The 10,051-nt window shown below is 41.6% G+C and overlaps 1 protein-coding gene across 2 annotated transcripts in view; it reads right to left on the minus strand.

Annotated features, from left to right (window-relative positions):
- The window catches only part of C1GALT1 (core 1 synthase, glycoprotein-N-acetylgalactosamine 3-beta-galactosyltransferase 1), a 57,361-nt gene extending 50,233 nt beyond the window's left edge, over positions 1-7,128 (minus strand). The window contains exon 1 of one of the 2 annotated variants that reach the window (XM_012450757.2): positions 7,013-7,128. In XM_012450757.2, the coding sequence (XP_012306180.2) occupies positions 7,013-7,019 (7 nt within the window). In that variant the 5' untranslated portion in view covers positions 7,020-7,128. Of the gene's footprint in view, positions 1-6,394; positions 6,419-7,012 lie in introns of those variants that run through there. The other variant, XM_064380378.1, reaches the window with a different exon arrangement.
- Positions 7,129-10,051: the final 2,923 nt, after the last annotated feature.

Genomic DNA, 10,051 nt, shown 5'->3' on the forward strand with positions numbered 1-10,051 from the left:
ATGTACAGCAAAAAGTACCAAAAAAGTATCATAAATAATAAAAAAGATCAATGGTTAACCAAATATAAAAATAGATAAATAAAAGATTCACAGAGAAAAATGGTCAATGATGTTCAAATTTCACTCACAAAGAAGGGTAAATCAAATGAAGAGATATTATTTTTAACTTAACATATTGGCAAAACTTTTAAAGTTTATTAACAGCTGTTATTGACACAGATATGAGAAAACAGATAGTCCTGTATTCTTTCTCACAATATAAACTTTTACTGTCTTTTGGAGGGGCATTTCACAATATCTGTTAAAATTTTTAATTATGCCTTGATCCATCACTTCATGATCAGAAATTTATTTTACAGATACAATCATAGAAGTCAGCCAAGATGCTCATGACAGCCATAACCATAAGATGTTTGTCTGTTGATGAGGAACTAGTTTAAAAAAAAAAAGATACTGTAGCATAGAATACTAGTAGCTGTTAAAAATAGTGATCTACATGTGCTGATGAAGGAAAATCTTTGTGCTTTTGACAAAGGTTACTTTTTATTGTTAATAAGGTGTACTGGGTATTTTTTTAAGCATCAGAAAATGTAAAGAAAACAAAAGGAACCCAAACAAATGAAAGAGAGAGAAAACCACATACAGAAAAGAGTAAATTTTCTTTATCATCTCTACCACTATCTCTCCGCAAAAGTAACTGCTTTCGTATTGTTGGGTAATGCCTATATCATCACACATGTATGTTCAGCTTTTAATTTACATCAGAGATCATGCTTATCCATTAGTCTGCACTTTTCCCCTTCACTTATTTTTTCCATAACACAATGTCATTCATTTTAACAACTGTATAAAAAGTTTATTTTTTAAGACAAAATACAAAAATCTTTCTATTATGATCTCACTTGGCTTTTTAGATGCTTCTGTATATACTAAAAAATCTGTTAAGATATATATACGTATGATATTTAACAAGAGCTATCTCTGGGAACTAGTACTGGGTGGCACAAGCAAGAAAGGAGAAATTTTTTTCATTTTATAACCTTTTGATGTTTTAATTTTGCATCAGGTACATACATTATTTTTCTGATAAAACTTAAAGGGAGGCTATTTTTATCTACAGAGTAAAATATAATAAAAATTAAAGTCCACTAATTTCTCCATACTTGTTAAAATGATCTCTTGCTCCTTTCAGATTTATCCAAGTTTCAGATTCACATACACAAATGCCTGCTAAACACTTCCACCTGGAACATAGGCATCTCTAATTCAACACACCCAAAGTGACTCATTACCTTCCTCTGCTCATTTTACCTTAATTACTGGTAATTATCTAAATTACTCACCAATGGGTTCCTATTTCACTCAAAGCCATAAGATTATCTAAACTAAAAAGTACAGAGACATTCTGAATGCTTCCCTTATCTTCACCCCAAATCTAATTACCAAGTCTTGCCAACATTACTTCCTAAATATTTTTCTAATCCATTGTCACCTCTCCATTTCTATTATTTATCCTATGTCAGACTCCTCTCTTCCCGAGGCTATTACAATATCTAACCTGTCTGACTCAAGTGCTACCCCTCTTTAGCTCATAGCCCTTCTGTCACCAGAATGACCTCTCTAAAATGAAAAGCTGACCATGTCACCCCACAAATCTTTTCATGGAACCTCACTGCCTACAAGACAAAAACTAAGCTTTTTTTAACACGATATATATAAAGGCTATGATCTAGAGCCTGTCCAAGTTTCCAGCCTCATCTTTTGCTATTCTGTGCCTTATAATTTATGTCTGCTTCAGCAATCCTGATCTACAGTTCCTGAAAGATTCCCAATACAGTCAGCTCCTCCATTTTTCTCTGACTACAACACCTGCTTCCTACCAACCTCTGTAAATCCCATGAAACTAAGGTTTCTTAACCTTGGCGCTACTGACATCAAGAGCTGGATAACTCTCTGTTGTGGAAGTTGTCCTGTTGATTGTAGGATGTTTAGCAGCATCCCTTGCTGCTAAACTAGATGCAAGCCAGTAGCATTCCCCCTAGTTGTGACAAACAATGTCTCTAGACATTGCTAAATGTTTCCTGGGGAAGAAAACAGGCCCAAGTAACCACCTCTCCACTAACTTGTTAAAACTGTTTCTCATATAGACATAAAAGATCTCAGGAAGAAGAGATAAGACTATTTTTAACACTAATTGCCTTTGAGGAGAACAACTCGGCAAGTGGGGTAACTGGAGTGGGATGAAAAAAACTTACTTTTCACAACATTTTCCATGTACTCTCCACTGCTATCACCCTGGTCTGAGCCACCTCTAACTACTGCAACAACATTCTAGCTATCTTTTCCCTTCCTTTAGCCTTTCTTTCTTTGGCCCATTTTTACCAGTAGCCACAGTGATCCTTTTAAAACTGAAATCAGATCATATCACTTATTTGCTCAAAACCCTCCACTGTCTTCCTAGTATCAGAGAAACCCAAAACCTTACAACAATTTACACAATCGGCACCCTACTCCACCACTTTCTTTCTGATCTCTTCTCCCTAGTATTTGGTGCTTTTGTAGGTCAAAAATGAACAAACAGCAACAATTTCATAGATTGAACCTAATACTGTTTCCTTCACTATGTTTTAATGCTGGATTGCTTGCCATTCCTCCAATGTGCCAGGGTCTTTGCGTTTACTGTTCTCTGCTGAGAACACGCACCCAGATGCTCATGTGGCTCACTCTCTAACTCCTTCAGGTCTTTACTTTTCAGGGTCTTTGCTGGCCACCCTATTCTTACCCACAGCACCTCTTAATAGCTAATATTATTTTACTTATCCATCTTGTTTATTGTCTTTTTTCCATCTTGATCAGTGGTTCTGAAACCTGAGTCTGCATCAGAATAATTTGGAAGGCCAGTTAAGTAGTTCTGTGATGGAGACTGAAAACGTCAATTTCTAACAACTTCCTAGGTGATGCTGATGCTGCAGATCCAGGGACCACATTTTTAGAACCTGTGTTTCTGAATGTAAGTTCCGTGAGGACAGAGATTTTTGTCTATCCATTGTTTTATCTCTAGGACTTGGCACACAGTAAGCACTTGCTGTGGTCTAAATGTTTGTCTCTTCCAAAACTCATGTTGAAACTTTATCGCCAGTGTGGCAGTATTGAGAGCTGGAGTCTTTAAGTGATGACTGGATCCTAAGGCTTTGGCCCTCATGAATGGGTTACCATGGGAAAGAAACTAGTAGCTTTGTAAGAAAGAGTTCTGGGCTAGCATGCGCGGCCCCCTCGCCATGTGGTACCCTGTGCTACCTCAGGACTCTGCAGAGTCCCTACCAGCAAGGCCCTCACCAGATGTGGCCCCCTGACCCAGGACTTTTCAGCCTTCATAACTGTAAGGAATAAATTTCTTTTCTTTATAGAATACCCAGTTTCAGATATTCTGCTAGAGGTAACAGAAAACGGATTAAGACATACTGATATATGTAAATAAATGTAGGGGTCCCATCCTGTTTCCATTGTAGCCTCTGATTCAGCCTATGATGCTAAACATCTACTGAACACTGTAAAAGATAAACTGCATAACTGTTATAGGTTAAACTGTGTCTCCCCAAAAGATAGGCTGAAGTCCTAATTCTGGTACCTCTGCATGTGACCTTATTTCAAAATAGGATCTTTGCAGAGGTAATCAAGTTAAGATGAGGTGATTAGGGTGGATCTTAATCCAATACGACTAGTATCCTTCTAAGAAGGGGAGCACACCATATGAAGACAGAGCCACACAGGGATTATGTCATGATAACAGAGTCAGAGACTGGAGTGATATAGCTGCAAGCCAAAAAATGCCAAGGTCTGGCAGTAACACAAGAAGTTAAGAGAGATGGAACAGATTCTCCCCTTGAACCTTGAGAGAGCATGGCCCTACCTATATCTTGATTTCAGACAGATATTTTGTCTCCAGAACTGAGACAATAAATCTCCTGTTTTAAATCACCCAGTTTGTGGTATTTTGTTACCGCAGCCCTAGAAAACTAATACAATGACAAAGAATGCAAATAACTATGCCAAGCTGTATTTAATTTCAAGTTCTGCCTATTATCCAACATCCACCAGTTTAAATGTGCTTTAATATACAGGTTTCCGGCTGGGCACGGTGGCTCACGCCTGTAATCCCAGCACTTTGGGAGGCCGAGGCGGGTGGATCACGAGGTCAAGAGATCGAGACCATCCTGGTCAACATGGTGAAACCCCGTCTCTACTAAAAATACAAAAAATTAGCTGGGCATGGTGGCGCGTGCCTGTAATCCCAGCTACTCAGGAAGCTGAGGCAGGAGAATTGCCTGAACCCAGGAGGCGGAGGTTGCGGTGAGCCGAGATCGTGCCATTGCACTCCAGCCTGGGTACTAAGAGCGAAACTTCATCTCAAAGAAAAAAAAAAAAAAAAAATATATATATATATATATACACACACACACACACACACACATATACAGGTTTCCCATTCCAGAATCTCCCTAATATTGCCTCTCCTTGCCCACAACATGCCCCTTCAATGAGCAAGGCAGCACATGCTACAGGTGCTAGATAATTTATATGGACTTTCCTTTTGTTTCTTCCACCTTCTTATGTGCTTCCCTAGATCACAAACACGTTTCTTTATATATATTTTTTCTCTCCAACGGACACTTCTTGTTCTCATACATTACAGATTTTGGCATATATTTTCCCCTTGGACATTTGTATTAGCTGCAAAATAATTTAAGTACACATTGGAGTTCCTCTCTAACCAGGTTTTAAGATAAAAGGCTAACTTTTCACTTTATGGAACAAGTCTCCTTCCACCCCTCCCCCCAGACATCCCTTTCTTCTTTTAAAAGAATGACTTAATCCCACTGAATTTGGAGTAAAAACATTTTTGTCATGCCTTTCTTTCAGCCTTGCTATAGTTCGTACACCAAACTCGTTAATCAAATCTTAAGAATCTTCTAAAAGAAAAAATGGTTGTATTGGGAAGCTTAAACTTTTAAGCCTATCTGAATTCAATTTCAGCATCAAGCTTTCCATTTCTACTTAAGGTTTATTTATAGCTGCACGGTCACAAAAATTCCAATCAATGATTTTACCATACACAGACTTACTTTAAATTACTATGACTTATAAAGTTAAACTGTATAATGCAATTTTAATTTTAGCACAAATCAACATATAAATAGCATATGCCCAGTGACATACATTTTCATATTTCTATTAGGTAAACATGAACTTAGATATGTACCCTGAATAAATCTATTATACAATTCTAAGAATAACTGGATATTGAATTTACTCAGAAACGCTGACTAGTATAGTCTTAAAAAGCATAATTAAGAAAAACTTTAAAAGGAAACACAAAATATTCCTAAAATGCTTAATCCTAAGTAGAAAGATACAGAAAAATAGAAATTCCAGGCAAATTTAAGAGAGACATCTAGTAGTTCTCCACTAATACTGAAAAATTGTCTTTTCCTATGAAAAAATTTAAATGTCGTACTTTCCTTACTAAATCGTTTTATTTAACATATGAAGAGTTAACTGCTAGCTTTAAACTTTATATTCACTTAAACTGTACATCGATATACATAAAGGCCGGTAGAAAATATAGTTTACTATATACAATACTTAGAACATACAGTATCATGTGCATCAAGCTCATCTGACATTTAACTAAGAGGGTGAAAAGCTGTCATTTAAGTACCTTCTAAAAACTCAGATTCCCACTTCCCAAACTAACACCAGAAACAAGCAACTTGAAATTATGCACAGCACTTTTTCCTGCCATCTAGGCAGCGATATGTTCTATGCCCAACTTTCAGTAAATTAACATATTTCTGTCCCTTACATGTTGGCCTAATTATTCACTGATTCATCATGGTTCTAAATCTATAACTTTTAAATTCATAATGAAATCAATCCATGGTTAGCACAATAGTTTTCTATCTTAAAAGTAAATACAGTCATATCTACAATGGATGTAGAGAAGTATAGTAGAAATCTAGAACATTTTTCCAGGATGTGTGGGTTTTTTGTTGCTGATATTGTTGTTTGTTTTAAATGGGGGATGGTGGGGGGTGGGGAGATGGTAAGGGCTAGTAAAGAATAAACCCACAGAGCTAAATTACGGTCATCTTTTAAGAGTGTACAACTTACCCAAATTCAAAGCAATACGGACAACTTTCAACACCTATTAATCCCATCACAATTTGTTGGGGGCGAGGGGAATGGGGTGGAGAGGCAAAAAAATTTTTTTAAATAAAAATTTTTAAATGCCTTTCTTCCTTCTCCTCCACGCAGCGAATGCCCCAACACACACGTATCTGGTTCCCTGCCAGCGGCAGGGAAACTTAAAGAAATAAATCAGCTACAGACAAACCTGATGATCCAAGCTAGCCCCAGGCAAGCTCCAGGCACTTCTGGAATGAGCCGGCTCGCTGGGAGCTCAGGCGGCGCAGCAGCCGAATGGCCCTCGGCGAAGGTGCCCCACACCTGGGCGCCGAGTCCGGCCGGACCGACAGGTCGGCGGCGGGGCGGGGACAACCCGAGAGGAGGGGCGGGGAGGGCCCAGCGGGGCAGGACCGCTAAGTGGTCCGGCCCGGGTGCAGTCCGTGTCCCATCGCTGCCGCTGCTGCTGCTGCTGCTGCTGCTGCCGCCGCCGCCGCCGCCGCCAAGCAGCGCGCGGGCAGAAGAGGGGCGCGAGCGGGCACAAGGGAAGGACCCACGACGAACAGAAGGCTGCATGTCTACAAAATTGCGACCGGGTACACACCCGGCCCTTGTAGCAGACAGCTGAGGCGCCGGGAGCAGGAAGTCCCCGCGCCTTCCTCAGGAGCCCGGACACCCCCAGCCCGGCTTTGACCCCGAGACACCTGTTCCGCCGCGCCCGGGGTTTGGTTCTATCCTTCACGCTTCCCCTACCAACCCAGAGATGGGGGAGGGCGAGGGGAACCGAGACCTTGGACCCGCAGCCTGAGGGCGCCTCCGTCGGCCGTACCTGACATCAGCCGCAGCTCCCTCTCGCCCCTCCTGGGGGGCGGAGAGGAGGGACGACACGGGACCGGCGACCTTTGCTTCTCTGGGCAGCCGCAGAAGTGGCTCGTGGCCGCTAGCTGAGGCCGCCCGCTGCCGCCTAGATGATTCCCCGGCAGCGGCGGCGGCGGCTGCCGAGGCGGGCCCAGTGCTCGCTCCCGCCCGCTCGCTCCGCCCCTCCCCGCAGCGCGTCCAGGCCGCGGCCCGCCTACGGCGCAGCCGCTACCCGGAGTCTCCTGGCGCTGACGTCTCCGCTGCCGCACCAGCCCCAGGGAAGGGTGGAGCGGGAGGGGCACGGAGGGCGGGGATACGGCGACGTGAGGACGCGGGGATTGGCCCCCGAGCGCACGCTCCGCCCTAATGCGAAGGGGTCTGGGAAGTCGGATCTTCCACGAGCCTTAGATTTCGCTGTAGCCCCCTTGCGGCTTGTCTCTGCTGGCCTCCACCTTTCTGATCCTGCTGTAAGGTCAGGCACTAACTTCCGGACCTTGAGCGGGAAGAAAGCAAGGAAACCACAGGGAATGAGAAAGGAGATGCCTGAGGGACCTTTGTCTGAGGTACAGGCTCTAACCCTGCAGGACTTTTATGGCTTCTAGCCTGCTCTTAACCCGTTCGTTTGTTTTTCCTGTTCTCTCCCGTACTCTCTTTACTCAGTATCTTTCTGGGCTTAATGAAAGGAAATAATGATTAGATGAAGTATCCAAACGGGTGCTGGGTCATCACGTGTGAACCAGGAAGAGCTGAAAACCGATACAATGGTACCAGAAAGCTTTCTGTAGGCACACTTCGTCTTTGGTTCTGTCAGCGCTTCGGTTCTGTGGGTCAGTGGCCGGAAGAGCTTCTTCCGGGCTTAACTAAACCTATCTCCCCTTTCGCTGGCCAAAGGGCTCTGGATGAGGAAGTTGTCTTTGGAAAAGGGGAGGAGGCTGCCACCTATTGAGGCAATTCCACAATAGTCACGAGGTGAAGGTAAGGTATAGGCCTTACTGCGGTTAACCATTATCTACTAGACCAAGCTCCAGAATGGGAAAGCTACCCTGCTTCCTTTAAATGCAGTTCTTTAGTACTCTACAGCATGGTTGTTAAGAGTATGGGCTCTGAAATCAGACTGCCTTGGCTGGCGTCTTGGTCTCTCCACCTATTGGCAAGCTACTTCGAGTGCCTGAGAGAAATAATAAACAACATACATTAGTTATTGTTATTTTTCCTTTAATTTGCTTAGGTTCAGCTGTAGTGTGGTTTCTCAGGACATAGCATCAATATATCCAAAAGAATCGTAAAACATAAAGCACATGTAGTGATTCTAATAGTTATTTCATTTTTCACATCAGAAAACTGAGGCCAGAAAGATAATAAACTGATAGGTCCATGTTAGAAGAGAAGTGCAGCTATCCTGATGTCCAGGTTATTGCTCTTTCCCTGGCTCATGGGTCCAGACTTCTGTCCCTTACATCCTTACCTCCATCCTCTGCAGCTCCCCAACTTTTATATAGTTGTTGATCACTCTCTCCCCTCACCTTCCCACCATATCCTTCCCATTGCCACCATACCCTTCCACCCATTGTAAAACAGGGATAGGAGACTCTTCCAGAGGTCAGTGTTCCAAGTAGAAACCAAAACTCAGAACCCCTTATCTCGTCTTAATTTTATTAAAAGCTATAAGGAGTAAAGAATACAGTGAGCAAAGATAAGAAACCTTTCCAAAGATAAGTTCAGCCACAGCCTTACCCAGGAAAATTACTTGCTAGAAACAATAGTGGAACAAATCAGCCCCATCCCATCCCTGCCTTTATTTGAAAACAGTTTTTGTTTGTTTGTTTGGTTAAAGAGATAGGGTATTTCTGTGTTGCCCAGGTTGGAGTGCATTGGCTATTCACAGGCACTCCTGTGAATGATCATGGCACACAGCAGCCTTGAACAACTGGGCTGAAGGCTGAAGCATTCCTCCTGCCGTAGCCTCCCCAGTGGTTGGGAGTATAGGCACAGGCTGTGGCACCCAACTAATAACTATTGTTTCATATAATCAATACATGCTTATGCAAACAATTTCAAAAATTTTAAACAAAAATGCAAAGAAGTTATAATTTGTCCAAATCCCATAATCTAGAGATAACCATTTTTTAAATTGTGTGTTACATTCTTCTAGGCTTCTCTCTAAGAATAAAAACACATATAGACATATAAATAAAATATTTCATCAATTGGATCTTATCTGCACAGTGAATAATATGTCATGAATAACATCATTTTTAAAAGTTGCAGTGTCTGTTAAGTGGATGTATCATTTATCCAACCAATATTCTATTGATTGACATTTATGTTTCCAAGTTTTTACTATCATAAAAAAAGTCTCTGATGAACATTCTTATCCATAGACTTTTGCACAATTGTGTAGTTATATCCTTGGATACATTCCTAGAAGTGGCATTAATGTCAGCCAATTCTTCAACATTTTCAATTAGAGAATAAAAGTGGTTATTTTGGAAAATATACTTCATATGTAGGACTCAAAACTGACCAGATTCTCCCGTTTGAAACATATTTGAAACACAGATAAACCTCAGTGTTGTTTATCTGGTGTCTCGTGTTTAATAATGCATGTCAGAGCTCCTTGGAGTAGGTCAGTAGACATTACTAGTTGTCTAAACCAATATCCTTTCTTCTTTACTAGTAGAACTCTGATTTCTTCAGGGTGACGATGTGTCCAGTTAAAAATATTCATGCCCCTAGACTTAAGTCATGGTTGGTCATGTATCAGTTAAATAAAAGTGAATTTCTCTAGAGGAGGCTCAAGGAAAGCTTTATGGAAGAAATATCACTTGAGTCATTTGATCTGCACCCATCCCTTTTTTTTGAACCTGAAACAGGGATATGATACTGGAGGTAGAGCAGCCATATTTCGCCCATAAAAATAAAAGCCACACAGACTATTAGTAGTGTAGGATGCCAGAGGTGCCTAGGTTCATAGTTGCTTTGCCAACTTACCAGCTCTGAATTGTCCACT

This window comes from Aotus nancymaae, unplaced genomic scaffold (assembly GCF_030222135.1).
Source record: "Aotus nancymaae isolate 86718 unplaced genomic scaffold, 86718_ANA_hifiasm-v0.15.2.pri h1tg000025l, whole genome shotgun sequence".
In the NCBI taxonomy this organism is placed as follows: Eukaryota; Metazoa; Chordata; class Mammalia; order Primates; family Aotidae; genus Aotus; species Aotus nancymaae.